The sequence below is a fragment of the Heteronotia binoei genome, chromosome 7 (genome assembly GCF_032191835.1).
Source record: "Heteronotia binoei isolate CCM8104 ecotype False Entrance Well chromosome 7, APGP_CSIRO_Hbin_v1, whole genome shotgun sequence".
Classification (NCBI taxonomy): Eukaryota; Metazoa; Chordata; class Lepidosauria; order Squamata; family Gekkonidae; genus Heteronotia; species Heteronotia binoei.
The window spans coordinates 26,401,812-26,426,395 of record NC_083229.1 but is presented as its reverse complement, the minus strand read 5'-3'; the positions used below and the strand labels follow the sequence as shown (position 1 = coordinate 26,426,395).

At 43.9% G+C, this 24,584-nt stretch overlaps 1 protein-coding gene across 1 annotated transcript; it reads right to left on the bottom strand.

The window, feature by feature from the left end:
* Positions 1-1,066: 1,066 nt before the first annotated feature.
* Positions 1,067-24,321, bottom strand: TNFRSF11B (TNF receptor superfamily member 11b). Its single transcript, XM_060243280.1, has 5 exons — positions 24,203-24,321; positions 12,207-12,579; positions 4,196-4,363; positions 2,662-2,886; positions 1,067-1,683 (listed from the first exon to the last, which is right to left on the bottom strand). The coding sequence occupies exons 1-5, from the start codon at positions 24,230-24,232 to the stop codon at positions 1,295-1,297; spliced, it is 1,185 nt and encodes a 394-aa protein (XP_060099263.1). The 5' UTR covers positions 24,233-24,321; the 3' UTR covers positions 1,067-1,294.
* Positions 24,322-24,584: the final 263 nt, after the last annotated feature.

The window sequence follows — 24,584 nt, the reverse complement described above, 5'->3', positions numbered from 1 at the left end:
GTTTGTACCTGGCAACCAGTGGGAGGGCTGTGGGGGGACAGCAGCATCCCTGAAGAAAAATTCAAGAGGAAAACAAAGGCCTCATCTACTTACAGGAAATTCAGACCATAGAGATCCTCAAGAGTCCTAAATTTGCCTGAGAGTGAAAAGGGTAGCTCCAGGGCTTTTTTTTTTAAGCAGGAACGCACAGGAACACAGTTCCGGCTGGCTTGGCATCAGGGGCCTGATATGCAAATGAGCTTCTGCTGGGCTTTCCCTACAAAAATGCCCTATGCTAAGCAATGGTGACATCAGGGGGTGTGGCTTAATATAAAAATGAGTTCCTGTTGGGCTTCTACAAAAAAGACCCTGAGTAGCTCTAGGAATTGCTGGAAGCTCAATGGTAAAACAAGAAATTCTTACCACGGAGCTGCCAGTGATACTTAGACCTGCCCTTTTCACTTCTGGGTAGCTCTAGGAATCACCAGGAACTCTGGGGTAAGAACTTTCTGTAAGTAGATGAGAATTTATTTTTCTTTTTAATATTTTTCCACCACCACTTCTAGCAGCAACCTGGGGGCAGGGAGTCCCCCCACCTCCACCACGGGCTTGGCAGCCCTAGTACAATGCCATTGAATCCAACCTTCCTAAGCAGCCATTTTGTCCTGGGAGACTGATTTCTGTAGTCTGCATGTGTGTTGCAATTCCCAGAGGTCTCCAGGCCCTGCCTGGTGGTTGGCAAACCTAGGTGGTTCTAAAGAGAGCCCTTGATTCTTAAACCATCGCCCTATAAGATATTTTATCAGCAGCTGCTTCTCTCCCACCTTTCTTCCATCACAGAATAGAAGGTGGAGTAGCTCCAAGGAGGTTTCCCACCCAGGAATTGACCAAAATCAGACCAGTTTAGCTGTAGCAAGATTGCTATATCAGGTACCTTCCAACCATCCGCTAAGACCATAGCTTAGTAACCTGTCATCTGTTTCAGCCCTTAGTCTCATAATGTTGCAATTTAAATTAATAAATATACGTAACATTCTAGAGTTCAGTGAATATAAATAGCAAATATAGGTGCAAACCTATTCTGGAATTTGTCTTTATTTGCACACCCACTGAATTCACTGGGACTTTTGGCTGTACAAGGATTCCAGAACAGGATTTTAGTGTTATAACAATACTGATCCAAAAGGTCCAGGGTGGCTCTCAGCCACCCCAGTAAACATATAAATAAGCTTAATACAGCAAAACACGTCCCCCACCCCCGGACTGAATTATTACTACTAGCAGCAAGTGAAGGGTGAAAGAAGACTGGGGGAAACTACACCAATTTCCCTTTCACCAAATGGGCTTGGTTTCCCAGCATTTCTGAGAATAGCTTTTGGTATAATTTTTGCATGGTGGTGCTGCGGAGGGACTTCACCACCTTCCGGAGACCTTGAATTGTTGTCTTGGGGAAGTGATACGCTTTCAAGTGCTTCACTCCATACATCAGACCTTTAATGGAGTCTTGGTCCCGGTTTTTTATTCTCCACAAGCTGAGAAGTTTGGGAATCTGTTCTGTGGATTGGCACACTTTCATAATACGCTCAGTTTCCTCTTTACCAACTTTATCCCCTGGTAAATTTTCCATTAGCATGTTGAGCTGCTCCGCAGTGATATTGAGATGGCCAATCTGTTTGGAGACGCTGTTCTCACAGAGATCAATATCTGCAAAAGATGAAAGCCAGAATATTGGCATTTATCATGGATAAGAATCTTTCAGCTTTGTGGCTGTTTTAGACCCTTGCTTAAACTTGTTATTTCTTGCAAATCTACCTTCATACTGAAAATAGCAAAGAGAACACTGGGAAATATACTCACTTCAAGTTCAGACCTTTATTGGCATAAGGGAAATATACTCCAATTGTGGTGTTGCTGATAATTCCATTAATGGTCTTTGCAGACCTACAAATCCCAGGGTCCTTTAGAAAATGCCAGGGCAACTTAGTTTGTACTTCATCCCACGCCCATTGCTAATAGTGAGAAGAAGCCTGTATGCCATGAGATGCTTCTCCTCTGTTTAATATACTCCCACCCACCCCCATAGGTACATAAGAACATAAGAGAAGCCATGCTGGATCAGGCCAATGGCCCATCCGGTCCAACACTCTGCGTCACACAGTGGCCAAAAAACCCAAGGTATGAGCTTTTGCTACTGAACTCCAGTGTGTGGTCACCAAACCTAAGTTTGGGATTCTCACAATTTCAGCTCGCACCCCTAAAATCTTGCTGGTCTCTAAGTGCTACTAAACTCAAGTCTAGTTTTTCTACTTTGGGCCAGCATGACTACCCGCTGAAACGATCACAATCTCTGCTAGTTTCTGCACATAACTGCAATAAGGAATTAGCAGCAGGGAATATGTGGGTATAAATGCACTGTGCACAGACTTATGTTCTTAAATGGAGATCCTTGATTTTAGTGGCAAATACTGCTAGGAATCTACTCAGCAGATCTACTCAGAGGTAAGTCCCATTTTTTTTCAGTGGGGCTTCCTCTCAGGAAAGTGTCCTTCAGATTTCAGCCACAGCCCATTACTCTGACTGGGTAATGATCGAGGCATTGTTGACATTATTGCCAGAGGCAAACATCTCGTGTCAATTGGCTCTGAGTAGGTTGCTTTACTGTTCTGCTTCGTGAAGTAGTACCTTGTGTAATTTTCATGACCATACTGTGGTCTTTGTTCTGCTGCTTCCATAACTTCAGGAGCTGAAAAGTCTGTTCCTGCGGGCTGTGCCTTTGTTTAATCTTTTCTAAGGCTTCCGCAGAGACGTTCTTCCCTGGCAGGCTGCCTGTTAATGAGTTGAGCCAGTCGGGGGTGAGTTTGGTAGGAACCGCGAATCTGAAGAATGCCTCTTCACATAAGGATACATCTGAAAAACAGTCATAAGTATATCTGAGCTTTTAAAACTTGATTGGACTTGACCAATTACCCTGAAATTTCACAAGTGCTTAATTATAAAAGTGGCTAAAATTCTCAGCATTGTTTTAGTTTGGTACATGTGGCAATGGTGTGCCACCAACCATGCGGTGCAGTGTGATGGTACCACTAACTCCATATGTGCAAAATATCACGATCAAAATGGCTTGGATAGTCATATAGTCCACTTAGCAGAACATAAAGAGAAGCCAATGGCCCATCCAGTCCAACACTCTGGGCGTTTTCCCACAGAGCTTACCTCGGAGCGACGTCCCTCTTCACCGCGCAGCGTCTGCGCGGATTTCCCACCAGCTGCTCCGCACAACCAGGAAGAGCCGCGGCTTTTGCATCGCTAATGTAAACTGGTTTTTAGCGGTTTACATCTGCGACGCAAAAGGTCCGGCACTTCCTGGTTATACGGAGCAGTTGGTGGGAAATCCGCGCAGACGCTGCGCGGTGAAGAGGGACGTCGCTCCGAGGTAAGCTCTGTGGGAAAACGCCCTCTGTCACACAGTGGCCAAAAACCCCCAAGTGCCATCAGGAGGTCCATCAGTGGGGCCAGGACACTAGAAGCCCTCCCACTGTGCCTCCCGCCCCAAGCACCAAGAATACAGGGTATCACAGCCCCAGAGAGAGAGTTCCAACAATACATTGTGGCTAATAGCCACTGATGGACCTCTGCTCCGTATGTTTATCCAATCCCCTCTTGAAGCTCCATTTTAGGATGGATAGGATGAGGATTATTTTAGAATGAGTATATATGGTGGTGGAAAGTGTTGTCAATTGAAGCCAAGAGACATACAGAGGTGGTTTCCCATTGTGCTAACCTGGGCCATCCGGGTTAGGGCTGAATCAATCAATCTATCTATCTATCTATCTATCTATCTATCTATCTATCTATCTATCTATCTATCTATCTATCTATCATCTATCTATCTATCTATCTATCTATCTATCTATCTATCTATCTATCTATCTATCTATCTATATCATCTTTCCATCCTTCTATCTTCACTAGTTGCTGTGGTGGGAGAAAGTGCTCTCAAGTCACCACTGATTTATGGCAACCCTGTAGGGTTTTCAAAGCAAGAGACCTTCAGAGGTGGTTTACAATTGCCTGCCTCTGCACAGCAACCCTGGACTTCCTTGGTGGTCTCCCATCCAAGTGCGAATAAGGGCTGACCCTGCTTAGCTTCCAAGATCTGACGAAATAAACTTAGACTGGGCCATTCAGTTTTACCCCTTTTAAATCTCACACGCACCGATTCCGCATTGTTGAATTGATTTGTTGGCTTTTTCTCCCTGCCACACGTCCTGTTTCGTGTCTCCGCGCCATGCCTGAATGCTTTGGCAGAGCTCTGTGGATGAAAATTCGCTGGAGAAATAACCTTCTGGACACCTCTCACAAACAGTGTCGGCCCAAGGGGTACCTTAAGAAAAAGGACAGCAAAGTTTTTTAAAACGACACTTAGCAAGGACTTCATGTATAGATTTCCTACCCTGTAGAAGACATCAAAGACTGAAAAAAAAATAGATTTCCATTCTTCAGACAATTGTTTGATTTGTGTATCTTCAAAAGGGTATGTTTTATAGAGGAACATTTGTGTCTCAGTAAAACTAGATTAATGTTTTAAAATTCCCCTTTCTCAGATTTTTGCAAGGGAGAAACCACACTTCCAGAAATACCATGTGGTACAGCCATCAATTGCAAAACACAACTGGGTGACCACATTATTTGAATGCTCAAATCCTCACTGGAGACAGAAAAATTAGCATACCAGGGAAAGGTCTTTTGCTTATCTTTATGGGTAGGCAGTTTTTACCAAAGGGGGCATTCAAAAGCATACTTTGGGGAAGTGAAAGATTGACATCAGGCATCAACCCAATATGATATCTCATTCATATAATGAACATGCGCCAAACTTGTCAAAATAGGAGGAATGATGTAGGCTTTTGTAGTGATTAACTGGCAAAAATCAAAGGGTTGGATCCAGCCAATTTTTCACTCAATTTTTCCTCATTCCCCACCTCACTACAGCACCCCCTTCCACTTATACCAATCATACCATTGGCGCATCAAGGTCAGAATTGTCCACGCAGACTGGCAGCAGCTCTCTAAGATCAGGCAGAGGTCTTTCGCATCATCTACTGACTAATCCTTTTAACTGATGCTGAGGACTGAACCTGGGACCTTCTGCGTTGAGCCATGACCCCTTCCAATGGTTTCCCACATGGCTTCCATCTATCAAGGTCCCATAGGGCTGCCATGTTCCCCCTGGCCACTGGTGAGGGAGAAGGGTTGCCAAATCCAAGTTGGGAAACTCCTAGAGATTTGGGAAAGGAGCCTGAGAAGGACAGGGATCTCAATGGAGTTCAATGACATACCGTTCACCCTCCAAAACATGTTTCCTCCAATGGAACTGAGTTCTGCAGTCTGGAGATTTGCTGCAATTCCAGAGGATCCCCAGTTCCCACCTGGAGGCTGGCATCCCTATAGTTAAGGGGGACCGCTGCTCCCTTTTTTCAATAGTGAAAAAGCCATCTAGATCCAGCCCAGATTCTAACTGAATTGATCTTAGAGTTCCTGCTAAGGCAGGAGATCTCCAGTCCTGAACACTTTGGACCCCCACTGCTGCTTGCCAGGTTGTTGGGGGGAAATGGTTTATCAACAGCACACCAAGGCATGGTGCATGGTGCCAAATCGTTTGTTCCTGCCCCCCGCAATCTCACAACAAGTACCAGATCTGAGTTGGCAACCCTAGCAAATCCAGAATTCACCACAGTGCATTGACTTGGAAGGACCAAGATAAACGGTGCTCAGAAAGTTACAGAAGACTGAAGGGCTACCAGAGTTTAGGCCAGGATACGTCAAGGACGGATTTTTTCAGTGTTAATCTGCCCACATGCTTACAACAACTGTTCCTCAGCTGGAGCAGCAAGATTTTGACATTCACACCCCTAGGCTGTACATCTGCTGCTCGCCCTTCAGAGTTTCAAGATATCCGTAAAAAACTCTTTTTCACCAGGCATTTGGACCTCACAGATTTTGTTAGATCTTTGAGGATTTTATCCTGGCTTTGGTGCGTTCAATGTCTTTTTGTTGTAATTGTTAGTTACTGTCAGGACTTGTTTCGCAGAAAAAAGTCCAGCAGGTCACACCCCCTGATGTTACCATTGTCTCACACAAGGCTTTTTCTACAAAAAAGCCCAGTGGGCACTCAGTTGTATATTAGGCCACATCCCATGACACCAAGCAAGCCAGAACTGCGTTTCTGCTCAAAAAAAGTCATGGTTACTGTTTTGGATACAAGGGGCTGGATCCTTCTAAACATCACAAGGGATTTTTACTAATTCTCTTCTCTTGCTGGTGACCTTTGAACTCCCATTCATGCTGCACCTTGGGCATCTCCTGGTCCCCCACAAGCAGCATTTTGGAAGGGTACACTGAGGATGGGGGACAGAGAAGAGTTGCTCTCTGAAGACAGATATTCTCATTGGGATCCAAATGAGTGGTTTGATGTTATATTGTTATATTCTTGTTGTTAAAATGGTGTTATTGTAAGCTTCCTCAACAATTCTACTAAAATGAGGGATATATGTTTGTATATATAAAAATAAGTGAATGAATGGATAAAGAATTAATAAATAGCAGCTTTTCTCCCCACAGATGGAGGGCTACTATGTTGGGATATTCCTTGAAATTCAGGGGTAGAGCCTGGGGGCTTTGAAGAGGGGCAAGGCCTCAGTCGGATACAATGCCATAATGTGGCACCCTGTGAAGTGGGTGGGGCTGAGAGAGATCTCCCAGAAGCTGCCCTTTCAGGGAAAACCTCTTGAGAGCCAGTTTGGTGTAGTGCTTAAGTGTGTGGACTCTTATCTGGGAGAACCGGGTTTGATTCCTCACTCCTCCACTTGCACCTTCTGGAATGGCCTTGGGTCAGCTATAGCTATCACAGGAGTTGTCCTTGAAAGGGCAGCTTCTGGGAGAGCTCCCTCAGCCCCACCCACCTCACAGGGTGTCTGTTGTGGGGGGAGAAGATATAGGAGATTGTAAGCCACTTTGAGTCTCTGATACAGAGAGAAGGGCAGGGTATTAATCTGCAATTCTTCTTCTTCTTCAAAGCAGCCATTTTCTCCAGGGGAATTGACCTTTGTAGTCAGGAGATCAGATGTAATTCCAGGAGGACTCCAAACTCCACCTGGAGGCTGGCAACCCTGAAGTTCATGCAGAAACAAGTTTTTCAGATGGCTGGGGCAAGGAGCATTCTTCCCAAGTCAGTTTGGTGTAGTGGTTAAGTGTGCAGACTCTTATCTGGCAGAACCAGGTTTGATTCCCCACCCCTCCACTTGCAGCTGCTGGAATGGCCATAGCTCTTGCAGGAGTTGTCCTTGAAATGGCACCTTCTGCGAGAGCTCTCTCAGCCAGCCCCCACCCACCTCACAGGGTGTATCTGTTGTGGGGGAAGAAGATATTGTGACCGCTCTGAGACTCTGAGATTCAGAGTGAACAACAGCATATAAGTCCAATATCTTCTTCTTCTCCTCTTCCTCCTCCTCCTCCCACTGCGCAGTCAAGTAATTGAAATCCATCTTTTAGTTAACTCAGCAGAATTCTTCTTTTCCCTTAAATCAGAGCTGCCAAGTTCACTTCTCAGGGGCAGTATGTGGCATGTCAACTAAGAGTTATAGTAGCCTGCTGAGTGCTTAATTCCACCCCTGTTGCTGCCACCCATCTGGAGTCACAAAATGAAAGGTTTACCAAGCACCTGGTGACCTGTATTTCATGCTACAGACAGCTTGGAAGCAACAACGCTGGCAATCTTGCTTTAAATCTATTCAGACCAGCTCCCCTTTCTATGCATAAAAAGTAATAAAAGTCAAACACTTCTTACTTTCCCCCCGATCAATTTGGCATTATGCACATTTGTGCACTTCCATGGTAAATAACACCTTCCTTGCATTTAATTGATATAGATTTAATGCAGCAATGAAAGTATGAATCTATAGATAAATTACGCTACGGGATACACTAAATGAGTTTCCAAAGATTTTAGAGGTAAGCAATTGCTTATTAATGTAACCAAGTGAAGATTACATATCGATCCTTGTCCTTTCAGTTGGCTACATTTTTGCATAACCCCCCCGAATACAATGCTAATATTTAATAAGACAAAACTAATGTAGAATTAATATTTTCTTTAATTGATATGATAAAGTGATCGCGTTGGCAGATACTTTATACAGATAATTTCAGATTGTAGCAGTACAGCAGCTCGATTCAAGTCATCCCGTAGCACCTTAGGGACCAACAAGATTTTCGAGATATGAGCTCTGGAAAGTCAAAGTTCCCTTCATCAGATATACAGATACGTTTTCAGAAAACGTGGACAAGAAAATAGTTTCAGAGAGCAGATGTGTTGGTCTGCAGTTGGACAGATAACTTTAAGTCCAGCAGGACCTTACAGACCAACAAGAGTTTCTGGGTATCAGCTGGGCTATTTTTGTAGGAAAAGCCCAGCATGAACTCATTTGCATATTAGGCCACACACCCTGACATCATCATTGTTTCATGTGGGGCTTTTTTGTAGGAAAAACCCAGCAGGAGCTCATTTGCATATTAGGCTACACTCCCTGATGCCAAACCAGCCGAAACTGCATTCCTGCTGGCTTGGCACTCCTGCTCAAAAAGTCAGTCCTAAGGGAAATCAGCTCTGACTGTTCCCTGGAAGGTCAGATGCTGAAGCTTAAATACTTTGGCCACCAAATGAGAAGGGAGCACTCCCTGGAGAGGCCCCTGATGCTGGAAAAGACAGAAGGCAAAAGAAGAAGGGGACGGCAAAAGATGAGATGGCTGGACAGCGTTACTGATGTAATTAACATGATTTTGAGCAAACTTCGGAGGATGGTGGAAGACAGGAAGGCCTGGTGTGACTTTGTCCATGGGGTCGCAAAGAGTCGGACTCGACTGTGCAACTGAACAACAACAACATCAGCTTCTGAGAGTCAAAATTCTTTTTGTCAGACATGATCCCTGAATCGTTTATCCCCTGAATCTTTGCCTATTTTTCTCACAATTGTTAACAGTTTTGTTCTGGATTTATCCTCACCTTATCTAATAATAAACGTGCAGGTGCTCTCGTATAGGATAACAAAAACTGCACAGTTAGTTCACCTATACACAAAACAAGGTACTAGGATTGCCAGCTGCCCAGCATTGGTGAGGAACCCCTTGGGGCGCTCTCTGCACTGGAGGTTCTGAGAAGAAATGGGAGCGGGGAGAATGGCATTGTGTGGAACCCAGAAGTGACATTACTACATCATGTGATGGTTTGGGAATTTCTCTGATCTCTGTGGTTTTTACCATAGAGCTTTGGGAAAACCCTAAAGTGCTGTACAACATAGTAATGCTTTTTCTGGTTATGCAACAGCTATCTGAAAAGACAGTTTTCATGCAACAAAATGATCAGAGTCCCTGGTCATGTAACAATGAAGAAACTGTACTGATTTCCTCTGTATTGTTTGCATGCCTAATCAAGCCCTCTGATGCAACCTGTTATAGCAGCTTTGGGAGGGGCTGTGGTTCTTAGGCAGAGCATCTGCCTTGGCATGCAGAAGTTCCCAGGTTCAGCCCCTGGCATCTCCCTCTAAAAGGATCAGGTGGTAGGTGAGGTGAAAGATTCTCTGCGGGAGATCCTGGATAGCCGCTGCCAGTCTGAGTAGCCAACTGGTCAATAACTGGTCTCAACAGATCATTATAAGGCAACTGATCTTGTACTCTTGTTGGATGGAACACTGAAAGACTAACAGATTCCCCTGAAAGAAGCCTGTTGATGAAATGCATAGAGAATTTTTAGTGGAGTAATAAAATATAATTTATACTTGCACCGTTGGCCTTTGCCTTATTTTCTATCTCTTCGTGACTGGTGCTGCCCTACAGTTTTCTCCTAACTTAATAGATGTTCAGTTTGGGGAATGCCACTCTCTTTCAGATTCTTAGGTTGGCCACAGCCACAAAATTATAGTTGTGCATGTAAAGCGCCATCAAGTTGGAGCTGACTTAGGTCAACCCCAGAAATGGGCTTTCAAGGCAAGTGAGAGGCAGTGGGGGTTTGCCATTGCCTGCATCTGCAGAATCGTCCTTGTTGGTCTCCCTTTCCAAATACCGGCTCTGCTTAGCTTTCAAAATCTGATGAGATCAGGTTACACCAAGCTGCCTTTCCTCCAAAATCATATTTAGGGATATTATATTGTGTAAATGATGAACAGCTATTTCTAGGAATGCTAAATGTCATCAGTTAAGTTATTCAGCAAGTATACAAATGTTTTCTCATGAGCATCATTGACCAATGAAAGAGGCAGCATCTTAGTAATGAAAAATGACGTGTCTTCAGTGTAGATACTTCAAAATGGTCACCCAGAGAGGCTATTTTTACTGTGAAGGCTGATTCCAGCTGCTCATGTAGACATTTAATCAGAGAAAGATCAACAAATTGTAACTTTCCCCACAATCTGTATTACCTAAATAAATATGCCTTCTTTCTTTTACTTCTTTACAAGGACTTAACCTTGCAAAGCGATATAACTTGCATGAATAAGTCATTATCAAAGGGATATATTTAATATTTTATGTTGGAAACAACATTGTGGCTCCATGTAAATATCCTTATATTTCACATCTGAAATGTTCCTTGGCGAAAGTATTTTATTTCGCATTTGAATGAAGTTTGTTGATGCATTTTGCATTTTTTAAAAGCCAAATTATGAGAATTCTCCTGGAAACACTGGAAAGCCACTCTATCTATTTACGAGCTAATATTTCTTTCAGTGTTAGGATATATGAAAAAAAAATGTGCCTTGCAAAAAGTATGTCAGGAGGCTGCACATCTTGGCAGAAAAGTAGCCTGCAATTCTGCTTATCCCAACTAAGCTATAGCATCAGTCTGGACTGAGTCACTTGTGAGATAACGTATAAAGGTTTCTTTGTTGTTGTTGGGGGGGGGGGGGGGAGGCAGTAGATGAAAACTTAACTTTTAAGTATTTTAAAAGTGTTTTTCAGTGTTAGAGTTGGATTTCTGTCTGTGGAAAATACAGCCTTTAAAGAAAAACATCCCATTGCTACTCTCTTTCTCCCTTCTGGAAATACAATGTATTACAAGCTTGCCTAGCAAGGGAATAGTCATCGGCTTCTCTTTATATTGATAATGGCTTCTCTGTGAGTATTCATTTATGACACTGGTAATTAATTACTGCCAGACATTTGCGACGACTCTGCTGCTACACTAATATTGTTATAATTACTCTCCGGGTGCTGTATCAGTTAACACTTCTGCTGTTTGTCAAGGTGCACGGAGGCTTGAAACGGCATTCTTCCAAATGAAAAATGTTATTAGTTATAACCCATAAATACTGCATCCCAGATAATGTCCCTGTAAAAGAGTGCAATCCATCATGTTTCTCATTAGAATGCAATTTGCTGCCGCCATTAAATTACCCATTACAGTAAGAGCAGAACATTTTGCCATGCTGAGCAACATTACTTTTGGCAACCGTCCAGAGAGCTGTGAGGAGGACAGGGACTGTTTTTCCACAAGCTTCGCAATAAATTTACTACCCGTCAGTTTCTTCTGGGCACTTTCCTTTCCATGAACTTTAAGCTCCACAATAGTGTTTGGGTATTCTGCAGTCCTGCTCAGGCAGCTAAAACAGAAGGCTTACAGAGCCTGTAGCAAAGCTATCATGCATGGTGAATGTGTGGTTTGGGGTCGTGTACAGTGTTCCCTCTAAGCTGCAGAGACTTGTGAGCAAAAATTCTACTCTATTACCATAGAGTACCATAGAGTTTTCCTCCCAAATTGCTAGAGTGTATGGGGAAACCATAGAGTTTTTCAGGAAGCTCCAAGAGTGGCTGGAATGCAAAGTTGCTGGCACAATGACGTCACTTGCGAGTGATGTCATTGTGCTGCACATGCTATGCACATGCAAAGCAAGTCCCCCACCAGAAGCCACAGGGGATTTGATAACCCTATTGCCAGATTTTTGTTGGAAAATACCTGAAGACTTTGGGGGTGGATCTGGGAGAGGCTGGGATTTGGGGAAGGGAGGGCCTCAGCATGATACACTGCCATAGAGCTCACCCTTCAAAGCAACCATTTTCTCCAGGGAAGCTGATGCCTGTCAACTGGAGATCAGTTGTAAAAGCAGTATATCTCCACGCCCCACCTGGAGGCTGGCAACCCTAGTCACTCAACTCAGGTCTTGACAATGGGCACTTACCTTTCTCAACAACTCCAAACCCTGGAGGGCATTTTGTGTGCCTTGCGCAGTATTCTAGTTCGAAGTACCGCCCTTCAACACATTGGCAGATGCGTTTCTGGGTACTGGTGCATTTTTGCACTTCAAACTGCAGCTCCCGGCAAAACTCACTACAGTAGTAGCATTCATCATCAAAGTTCCAGTCATCTTCATAATGGCCTTCTGGGCACGGAGCACACTCAGTCGGTGATGTCGCAGTGCAGGGCTTTTTGACGTAAGTCCCAGCAGGGCACTGGTCACACATCAACCGGCGTCTGGTCCTACGGTCATAATAGGGATGCTTGGGAGCAGCGATAGTCTCCTGAACAGTCCATTTCACAGAGATGTCCAACAACTAATAGAACAGAGACAAAAAACATTTTCTTTTGTTTAGTTTTAAGATAAAGTGATGGCTTCTAGAATATTTTAGATTTTAAATATTTTTATCCAGTTTATAAAGAAAAAGGGGGAAAGGGAAGTGGGAAGTGAGAATGCAAAGGGGTTCGGCTATTCCCTTTCTGCAATATGCAATAATAAGTAAATGTTATAATTTATTTATTTTATTCCATTTAAATCCCGCCCTCCCTGCGAAATCAGGCTCAGGGCAGTTTACACATTTATCTTTATCTTGATTTCAGTAACGCTTTTGATAAAGTTCCACATACTATCCTTGTTGACAAGCTGGTAAAATGTGGTTTGGATCCTGTTACCATTAGGTGGATCTGTAACTGGTTGACAGATTGCACCCAAAGAGTGCTTGTGAATGGTTCCTCATCCTCTTGGAGAGGAGTGACAAGTGGAGTGCCTCAAGGATCTGTCCTGGGACCTGTTTTGTTCAACATTTTTATCAATGATTTGGATGAAGCAATAGAGGGAACGCTTATTAAATTTGCAGATGATACTAAATTGGGAGGGGTTGCAAACACAGAAGAAGACAGAAATAGGATACAGGATGACCTCGACAGGCTGGAAAACTGGGCTAAAATAATGAAAATGAATTTTAACGGGGATAAATGTAAAGTTCTGCATTTAGGTAGGAAAAATCCAATGCATGGTTATAGGATGGAGGAGACTTGTCTTAGCAGTAGAATGTGCGAAAAGGATCTAGGGGTCTTAGTGGATCATACGCTGAACATGAGTCAACAGTGTGATGCGGTGGCTAAAAAGGCAAATGCAATTTTGGACTGTATCAACAGAAGCATAGTGTCCAGATCACGTGATGTGATGGTATCGCTTTACTCTGCTCTGGTAAGACCTCACCTGGAGTATTGTGTTCAGTTTTGGGCACTACATTTTAAGAAGAATATAGGTCCAGAGGAGGGCGACAAGCATAATTGAACTACAAACGGAGTTCTGACATCACATTTAAAGGGACAGCACACCTTTTCAATTCGTTCCTTCCATAGGAAATAATGAAGGATAGGGGCACCTTCTTTGGGGACTCATAGAATTGGACCCCCTGGTGTAATCTTTTTGAAACTTGGGGGGAATTTTGGGGAGAGGCACTAGATGCTATAATGAAAATTTGGTGCCTCTACTCCAAAAAAACAGTCCCCCCAGAGCCTCAGACACCCGTGGATCAATTCTCCATGATTCTCCATGATTTTCTATGGGAATAAATCTCCACAGGGAATAACAGAGTTCCCAGCAGACATTTCCCTCCCCTCCCCCCGCTTTCTGATGAGCCTGAAGCGGGGGCAGGGTCTCCAAACCAGGGGATCCCCTGCCCCCACCTGGGGATTGGCAACCCTAACCTGTGGAGTCTTGTGAGCAAAAATTCTGCTTCATGAGCTACTAGCATTAAAGTTGTGAGCTACTGCATAAATTAGTTTGCTCTGGGGCCTTTTTTTTTCTGAGCGAAGTAAAAAAATGTGTGAGCTGGAGGCTAAAAAACTGTGATCTAGCTCATGCTAACTCAGCTTAGAGGGAACACTGGAGTGAACTGATGTCAAGTCATTTCCGACTTATGGTGACCCTATGAATTCATGAGGGCCACACACCCCTGGTGTAGCCAGTCCTCCTAGAGCTTACAGTAGGCCCTGTACGAAAAGCCCTGTGAGCTCTTGGAAGATTGGCAACATCAGGGGTGTGTGGCCTAATATGCAAAGGAGTTCCTGCTACAAAAAAAGCTCTGCAATGTCCTATTGTTAACAGCCTTGCTCAGCTCTTGCGAACGGTGGGCAGTGGCTTCCTTATAGAATCAATTCATTTCATCTTGGGCAGGGGTTTTTTTGTAGAAAAAGCCCAGCAGGAACTGATTTGTATATGAGGCCACATAGTGGCCCCGTGGCGCAGAGTGGTAAAGCAGCAGTACTGCAGTACTGTGGTCTGAACTCTCTTCTCACGACCTGAGTTCGATTCTGGCGGAAGCTGAATTCAGGTAGCCGGCCCAAGGTTGACTCAGCCTTCCATCCTTTCGAGGTCGGTAAATTGAGTACCCAGCTTGCTGGCAGAAAAGTGTAAAAGACTGAGGAAGGCAATGGCAAGTCTGCTGTAAAAACGTTGTGAAAGCAACGTCACCCCAGAGTCGGAAACGACTGGTGCTTGCACAGGGGGCCTTTCCTTTCCTTTCCTTTCCCGTGACATCACCATTGTTACTGTGCTTAACACTGAGGCTTAACACTGAGGCCTTAAAAAGTACGACTGTGTAGACAGAAGATACCATACAACCTGCGTGTTCCTACAGAGTATTTTGAGGAATGGTATAATAATAGACACAGGGTTCCACGGGAGGTGTGCAGGAGTTCTTTGGCAGACCAATTAATGGGGGGGAGAGCTCTCTGAAGACAGGAAGTTGGAAAACCTTTGCTGTGAGATAAGCCAAGCGCCTCTCCGGAGAGAAGCTTTAGGACAGGATTGAAATGACCTTCATATACCCTTCAGCAATATTATAAATGGCCTGCAACAGGCTCTGCAGTGGGGCTGTGACATTTCTGTTAAAAGCAAGGCTTGAAACAAGAAAACAAAGCGGCCAGCACCAGTCCTCCAGAGGCAAGAAGACAAGGCCAAATGCCAACAGGACAGGGGGAAAGTGAAAGTTTGTTATATGGATACTAAAAAATAAATCCTCTCTGCATTTCGCACACAGCTTCATCAGGAGATCTCTGAGAACACGTTTATCTCTAGCATTTCCCGACATCTGCTGAGCTCGCGGATAATAAAAGCTGTGTGAGGAAAAGCTATGCTTGAACATTTCTTCATGTTTTCATGGTTTTTTAAAAAAAAATCTAAAGAAGTTTTGTACAGCCTCTTTTTTCTTTTTTTTTTTCAAAAGTGGAATTTAAAAAGGAAATAAAATTATGCCCCACCTATTCTGTGACCTTCAACTAGCAGGTAAAGCACTGTTTGCTGCAAGCCCCCAATGAAACACAAGCAATTAGATGACAGCGCAAATGACAGCTCAGATTCCTTCAGGCTTCCTTCCCTTCTGTCACGCTGTTATGTAATTGAAGAAAACTAGTTTTTCGGCATCTTGAAATATTACTCTATGTCAGGGATGGCCAACGGTAGCTCTCCAGATGTTTTTTGCCTACTACTCCCATCAGCCCCAGTCACTGGCCATGCTGGCTGGAGCTGATGGGAGTTGTAGGCAAAAAAAATCTGGAGAGCTACTGTTGGCCACTCCTGCTCTATGTCTTGGCCTTTGAGGTTTCACATAGACCACAGAAGAATGTTTGAATTTACTGAACCAGATAAAGCTGCCTCTATTTGGAATTCCAAACACATCCTGGAAGACTGTTTTTCTTTTGGAAACCGCTGCCAATGTCTGGAAGGGATCCAAAGTCAGATCTTTTGCATTCTGCTGTTTGCTTTTCTACAAGAACGTAACAACATTCAAATCAAAACTGCCCGATGGAAACTCACATACATTACAAAAAGTTATGACCCACTCCTGCCGTTTGCTTCCATTCAGGTATTAAGAAACAATAGGTTAGATCCAGCCAGCTTTTTCACTGAATCTCATCCAGTTCTATTTCTGATTGCCAAACCCCTGTCATCCATAGTTTTGATTCTTGCAGGTCTCACAATCCCCAGCATGGCCATTTTATTGGTCAAAGGAGTCCCCTCCTCCCTTTTTCTCTAATGGAAAAGCTGGTTAGATCCAAACAACGCCTCTGAACTTAATATTCCATTTAACTGTTGTAGTTAATGTATTGTTTATGCACTTATACCCTACCTATCTCCTCAATAGGGGCTCAAAGTGGCTTACATTGTTCTCCAATTTGTCCTCATGACAACCTTGTGGGGGTAGGTTAGGCTGCGTGTATGACTGGCCCAAGGTCACCCCAGCAAGCTTCCCTGGCAGAATGAGGATTCAAATCAGGGTCTTCCCAGTCCTGGTCTGAAACTTGGACCACTGCAGCTTACTGGCTCATAGGCCCATCTTCTGTGAATTTGTCTACTCTGTTTTAAAAGTCTTATGAATTAGGCTGTATCCACCTGGCTATGATTTGTTGTATTCCTTCGCTAGTAGCTGTAAATGCAAAGGCTTCCGCAAGAGATTATTTTAGCAGGTTTTGTGGAGAGATCATTCAAGCAACAAGGTAGTATATTAAAAAAAAGATTTTAAAAGCCCTTACCGGGGGCGGGGGGGGAGGTGTTGGCACCCATGGGGACTGGGGACTTAAGGGAAGGACAATGATACTGATGCAGATGCAGATGGGACCTGAACAAATGTGCTTTTTCTCATCCACATAGTGTGTAAAGGTGCTTTGACAACAATCTTCCCTAAAAAAATCATACCATACAGCTTTGGGAACACATGGAAGGTAGAAGAAGAAGAAGAAGATATTGGATTTATATCCCGCCCTCCACTCCGAAGAGTCTCAGAGCGGCTCACAATCTCCTTTACCTTCCTCCCCCACAGCAGACACCCTGTGAGGTGGGTGCGGCTGGAGAGGGCTCTCACAGCAGCTGCCCTTTCAAGGACAACCTCTGCCAGAGCTCTGGCTGACCCAAGGCCATGCCAGCAGGTGCAAGTGGAGGAGTGGGGAATCAAACCCGGTTCTCCCAGATAAGAGTCCGCACACTTAATCACTACACCAAACTGGCTCTCCAGGTAGATAATCAGGGGAGAACTCGTTCCAGTTTAGACACAAAACCTGAGTAAAAGCTCCATATGGAAGCAGCCAAGGAGCCATCTCCGCTTGTGATGGTGAAAAGTTAATTCATTTGATGGGCTTTTTTTTTGTCATTCATGAATGTATGATCAATTAATTTGATTGGGTCATGGCAATTTCTACTGGTAAACGATTACTATTGATTATAATGTTCATGATAGTAGTAGTGGTTGTTGTTATTATTATTATTATTGTTGTTGTTGTTGTTGTTGTTTCAACTTAATGAATCGCCCCATCTCAGCTAGCGTTTGGCTCTGGGCAATGTAAAACAAAGAAATAAAATGCATATATTTAAATCAATAAAAAACAGTTAAATTAAAACAAATTACAGATCCCGATGGTGTGTCATTAAAGTGCTACGTGTTCAGATTACTAGATGTTGCATCGGGGGTAGGGGCAAAGGAGAGAGGAGATAATAAATAGTAATAATAATTATTATTATTTCATTTATAGCTTGCCTTTCCTACTGAGATGCAAGCTAAATTATGAGATACAACAAACAAACTAAATTGAACATCACAGATAATTAATAAACAAAACAATGCAGTGTGCTAGGACTGAAGAGCTGGGAGCCAATACATTGTAGTATAAGTAAAAATATAATTTATTAGAAAGATTATAATTAATAAGAACACAAGGAAATTTAATGAGGGGCATGGATTATTTTTGTTAAAATGGAACTCCCCAACTGATATAAGAATGGGAGGTTCTATTTGCTTTGTGTCATCCTTCAGATAGATAGAGCTAACTATTTACATTCTGGGCAGAAATGCAAGATCCTGGTTAGATTAGGTGGGTAGCTGTGTTGGTCTGAAACAGCAGAACAAAGTCTGAGTCCAGTGCTACCTTTAGGACCAACCAAGTTTTACTCTGGGTATAAGCTTTCATGTGCATGCAAATTTTTGATGTGGCCCTAATACAAGTTGCAGGAAGCACCTGTTAAGCCACAAGGCAAAAGCAAGGAGAACTTTACTTGAGTTCAAAGTGTTTTATATACATTATCTCTGTAACAGAACCTTGGCCCTATTAGCACCACATTGCAGATACTAGGCTGAGAGGTAAGTGCTTGCCTAAGTCTACCATAGGGTTGCCAAGTCCAATTCAAGAAATATCTGGGGACTTTGGGGGCAGAGCCAGGAGACTTTGGGGGGGGGGGTTAGGAGACATTGGGGGTGGAGACAGGAACAAGGGTGTGACAAACATAATTGAACTCCAAGGGAGTTCTGGCCATCACATTTAAAGGGACAGCACACCTTTTAAAATGCCATTCTTCCATAGGAAATAATGAAGGATAGGGGCACCATCTTTTGGGGCTCATAGAATTGAACCCCCTGGTCCAATCGTTTTGAAACTTGGGGGGGGGGGGTATTTTGGGGAGAGGCACTAGATGCTATACTAAGAATTTGGTGCCTCTACCTCAAAACATAGCCCCCCCCCAGAGCTCCCAATACCCGCAGATCAATTCCCCATTATTCCCTATGGGAATCTTTCTCCATAGGGAATAATAGAGTGCCCAGTAGACATTTCCCTTTCTAAAGCGGGGGGGGGAGGGCCTCCAAACCAGGGAATCCCCTGCCCCCTCCCTCTCTCTCACACAAAAATACTTACTGGGACTTGTTCCTGCAGAACTTTACTTGATCTGAAAATGAAAGCAAAACAAAGGGAGGGGCCCTCCTCCGAAGCCCTTCCTGTTTCCTGCTTCCTGCTCAGCCTTAAAGGTACATATTTTAAAAACAGACCTGCAGGAGCTCTAAAACTACATGGTGAATGTGGGGGGGGGGGGGGCGGCCAGCTGGCTGGGGGCGGGGAGAAGCCTGTAAAAACCGGGGATCCCCCGCTGAGACCTGGGGATTGGGAAGCCTAGTCTACCAGGATCGTGAAAGTCAGGTTGCCAGATCTGGAGACTTTGGGAGTGGGTCTGGGAGAAGGTGGGGTTTGGGGAAGGGAGGGGCCTCAGCATGGTGCAATGCCATAGACTCCACACTTCAAAGCAGCCATTTTCTCCAGGGGAGCAGATGTTTGCCAGGTGGAAACCAGTTGTAAAAGCTGGAAATCTTCAGGCCCCAGGGCAAGAATTGAACCAGGGGCTAGTTCACAGTTTGTCATCTGAGTTATGTTGCTATGGAAGGGATTGCAATAAGGCTGTGTGTGTGAAATCTTTAACTATGAAAGTGGAGGGAAGACTGTTTTCACTAGTACATTTAGAGACCGGCCTACAATCCAATACACATTTATATTGGAGTAAATGCCACTGCATACAGTGGGATGTACTTCAGAGTAGGCAGGCATAGGATCAGGCCAGCGCTTGAGTTTAAGCAGGCTTCGTGCTTTGGTTTAAGCAGCTGATGTTGCTCCGTACATGGAGGTGCAAGCTGTAGCTGATTCCTCATGACCATGCCTAGTAATCCATTTCTGAGTCATATTAAGCTTTTTATCCACTAGATGCTGCTGCAAGCCCTAAGGAGTCATGAAATATTTCGTAAACTATCTTCCACCTTTCAATATACAGAGGGCAAAGGACAGCATGGACTCTGTCCTTGCTCCAGTCTAGAAGTTGTGATTGTAAAATGGCCAGTTTTTAGGGGTGCATTAAATATCATGGGGGGGATGCATTCTTCCATGGACCAAAGTCAAAGCGGAAGCTACTTTATATGCTCCCATATGAATCTGTCTGACTGCTGAGGCCTCTGTTGATGTGCCTCCATCTTCAGAAGTGAGATGAATGGCTACCTCAAAGAGATAGATTCAGGTGGGTGGTTGTGTTGGTCTGAAGCAACAGAACCAGTCCAAGGGCACCTTTAAGTCCAACAAAGTTTAATTCTGGGTACAAGATACTAGCCACAGCGAATTGTTGGAACTCTCTGTCCAGGGCAGTGATGCTCTGTATTCTTCGTGCCTGGGAGGGCACAGTGGGAGGGCTTCTAGCCCCACTGGTGGACCTCCTGATGGCACTTGGGTTTTATGGCCACTGTGTGACACAGAGTGTTGGACTGGATGAGCCATCGGCCTGATCCAACATGGCTTCTCTTATGTTCTTATGTAAGATTTTGTATGGATGTGTGTGAAGAGATGTGCATGAACACGCAAACTTATACCAAGAATTAAACTTTGTTGAGGGTGTCATTGGGCTCAAACTTTGTTCTACTGCAAAGATCGTAGTTTTTTCCCCCCCTAGCATTAGGAACACTGTTATTCCAACTGTCCTCAATTCTTGATCTTCTAATCTTCAGGTACCAGACTAGAACATTCTTCTTTGCCCTCCTCCAGGCATTTGTTTGATGGAATGGATATTGAACAATTGGGACTGGAGTTCTGACTACAGAAGTCACATCTGATTGCTAGGACCTGGACCAGGCCTGGGGAGGACATGAGGATAATGGAATGTATGTTAAATTACTAGGGAATTTCTGCATATGCTAAATTTTGCACTCATGTCATTCTGCTTTGGGGACGAGGTCTGTGAACTGTATGAAGCTATGAAGGCCCCTTTAAAAATGAAGTGTGGCTTCAAATTTTAAGTGTAGGAAGATGCAGCCTTTATTTAATCGACTTTAGAAAAGAGGTCATCATTTTCCTCAGGCTGCCTGCTACCACCAGTAAACTTAGTTCTCAGTGCCCGATGCAGATAGTGAAGAAAAAGAACATGATGATGATATTGGATTTATATCCCCACCCTACACTATGAATCTCAGAGTCTTAGAGCGGCTCACAATCTCCTCTACCTTTCCCCCCCACAACAGACACCCTGTAAGGTAGGTGGGGCTGAGAGAGCTCTCACAGAAGCTGTCCTTTCAAGGACAGCTCTGTGATAGCTATGGCTGACCCAAGGCCACATCAGCAGGTGCATGTGGGGAATCAAACCCAATTCTCCCAGATCAGAGTCTGCACACTTAACCACTACACCAAACTGGCTCTCTTAAAGTGCTGAGTTGACAAGGGGTTGAGGGAATCCCCAAGAATCCACCCACTCCTTACCCAAGGGAAATGACAAGACAGGGAGACCCAGTGCTCTTGCAGCAGCTGGCCATGTTTCTTGCAGTGGCTTTACGTTGTAGAAAGAAATGCACCTTTGCTTTTTTACATTAGTGCAACGTACACTGCTAGAAATGCACTATATAGAGGTTTTGCCTTGGGTGTTGGATTTCAAGTATTAGAGAGAGAAAAGCTGTTCTAAGACCATTGATAATCTCTGGCAAGTACACCTTTCGGGTTGTTTAGTTTTAGTAAGCAAATGGGACAACCAGCCTTCAAATCAAGGCAAAACAAATCACACTGTACATTAAGGACAATTTTTATATCATGGCACCCATTCTGAAGATTAACTTACTTATTAAGCCATTTTCAAGCTGCCTTTCTGTACAAGGTGGTTTACAAAGGTTAATTAACAATTTGAACATTTCAAGTGGGTGACCATGTTAGTCTTCAATAGAACATGATTCGAGTCCAGAAGCACCTTAGAGACTGACAAAATGAGTTTCAAGCGTCATAAGTCCTTCTGTTATACCTGATGAAGGGAGTTTTGACTCTTGAAAGCTTATACATTGGAAATCTTGATGGTCTTTAAAGTGCTGCTCAACTCAAATTTGAACAATGTAAATAAGAAAGATATATACACAGTGTGTGTGTATGTATGTATATGTATATATATTCCCTACTCTTCCACATGCAGCCAGCTGGGTGACAGCTTGGATCAGTCACAGTTCTTTCAGAGCTCTCTCAGCCCCACCTGCCTCACAGGGTGTGTGTTCTGGGGAGAGGAAGGGAAAGAGACTGTAAGCTGCTCTGAGACTCCTTTGGGTAGTGAAGGGCAGGGTATAAAAGCCAGCTCTTTTTATTTATCATACATATGTATGGACATACATACAAGGATTTTTGCCTGATGTGGAGCCAGGGGGCTGCTGATTCTTATAACTGCATAAATTATAAATAGTGCAAACTCTCACACCACCTGGAATAGTCTAATGGAAACATTTCTGGTGGTACCCCATTAATGAATGGCCCTCTCATGAATGTTGTTGACTCAAAAACATCTCAATGGAAGGCCGGTCATTAACAGGACGTCACTGGAAGTGCATTCATAAAATGCACAATCCATGTTTTGGGAGAGCCTAAGATAACAGTGCCCTGCTCCTTTACAAAAGAAGAGTTCCCTATAGATTGCATGTTGGCTGGTCAGAATAGATATTAAAAATAACAGACACAATGCAGCTAAATATAAGCATTTTAAATTAAGCATGTACTGAAAGCTTTCATTGAAACCAATGGGATATTAACAAAGCTACTGTATTTCGATGGGACTCCTGTTTAATCCATACATTTTAACCATGCTTAATCCATACATCTATCCAGGCTTTGAATTCAGCAGGAGCTCACAGGACCACAACTCCTGAACCTTTTTGAGGTGTGGATCCAGCCAGCTTTCCCATTCAATCTCACCCAACTTCCCCAGTTTACCACAACTTTTGCCTACTTTTTAAGTGGTCAAAGGGGATCTTTCTTCTGGTTGGTTCCACCCCAATCACTGTTAAAATATGTGGAATCCAGAAAGAAGTTTATTCATTTCAGCAGGAAATCCTCGCATTGGCTTAAATCCAGAAAATACAGACCCTATGAAAACAGAGAACCAACAAGACTTCTTATCCCAGCCATTTCTATATGAATGCCATCCATAATTCAATCAATGCATGACCTACCAGTTGTGCATAGGAAGCAAAACTAACAGGCTAAAACCAGCACTGAAAACTATTCCATCTCTTTCCTCCTCTCTCTTACATATATGTGAAGATGCAGGTTTATTAGTCACATGGTAAAGATTTTCTGCTGTGTCTTCTAAGGTCTATTTCAAAATTTGTTGTTAGATTTTGAAGTATAGCTTGCCTGTACCCTGGGGTAACATGCGATTCCTTGTTCACCTACACTTTTAAGTCAGAAAGAGGGCAACTGAGAATGGAGGAAACACAAAAAAGAACAGAGCAATTCATAAAACAGATGTTCAACGGGAATCCATGCGGACAAGATCTTCTCCATTCTAGTCAACATTGGAGACTGCTTTGTGCGCACAATGGTTGTGGTACGGGGCTTTTTTTGTAGCAGGAACTCCTTTGTGTATTAGGTGACACCCCCCCCCCCCCGATGTAGCCAGTCCTCCTGGAGCTTACAGTAGGCCCTGAGCTACGAGCCCTATGAGCTCCGGGAGTGGAGGTTTCTCCAACATGGGACAGCCGGCACTTGAGTTAGCAGCCACACAAAGATTTAGAAGAAGAAGAAGATATTGGATTTATATCCCGCCCTACAAAGGATCCATAGTTCGGCAGCAGAGTAGAAGGTCCCAGGCTCAGTTCCTGAAGTCTCTGCTGAAAGGATCACAGGGTAGGAAAGACTTCTACCTGAGACCCTGAAGAGCCACTGCCAGTTGTTAGAGTTAAAACTGGACTAGGTGGACCAGCGGTTTGACTTCGCATTAGGCAGCCTTGTGAAACTGAGAGAGAAATTTAGGGGAACTGCACCACCCAGTCCAACCCCAGCTCCTGTCCCCTATTAGCCTTGTCTCTTGCTGACAGTATTAAACAGGCTATAACATTTGTGGTGGCATAAGTATGTTCACGTGGAGGTCCGAGCTATAATATTTCCGTGATTCCAATACCTTCGAAATGTGTCTGCTTGACGTCCTCCCTCCCTCAGAAACTGGAAAAACTCCATTCGTTGTCAAAGCCTGGCTACAAACCCCCCATTGTGCTAAAAAGCTCAAAACCCAACAAAGGGGAAAAGACAAAAGCTAGCAGAGAACAGAGAGAATGATATCGGCAGGCTGATCTTGTCAGTTCCAAAGAAATCATTTGTCTCTGGGCAAGGACTTACCACAAGCGTGCAGCACAGGAACTTGTTCATTGTGGTTGCTTTGAAAACCTCAGGGCTCTGGGAAGGAAACCAGGCAGTGAGGAGGTGCTCCTGTCTTGTAGCAGCCTTGCGATCACTGCCCAGGCATTTATATATCTATCTATGGTGGGTGCAACAGGAAACCCTGGGCTGCGATATTCCCTCCCCAGATGAATTTCACTCTGATTTTTTTTTCTTGAAAAAAGGAACTTCTCTCTAAAAGTTGATGATTTCATGCACTGTTTAACCACAGGCTGGGGGGGGGGGGAGAAAATACAGGATGGAGAGCCAGGATCCGGTCAAGCTGGGGGTTAACTAATTACTGTCTCCCACCCACTGTCCTTTTGGGCAAAGAGGGGGAGTC

Excerpts from the sequence above, each read along its gene's own strand:
- TNFRSF11B (XM_060243280.1), bottom strand. The coding sequence starts at position 24,232 with ATGAACAAGTTCCTGTGCTGCACGCTTGTG. Across the intron at positions 4,364-12,206 it reads GTTTGGAGTTGTTGAGAAAG|GTACCCCTTGGGCCGACACT; the intron begins GTAAGTGCCCAT and ends CTTTTTCTTAAG. Across the intron at positions 2,887-4,195 it reads AATTCAACAATGCGGAATCG|ATGTATCCTTATGTGAAGAG; the intron begins GTGCGTGTGAGA and ends ACTGTTTTTCAG.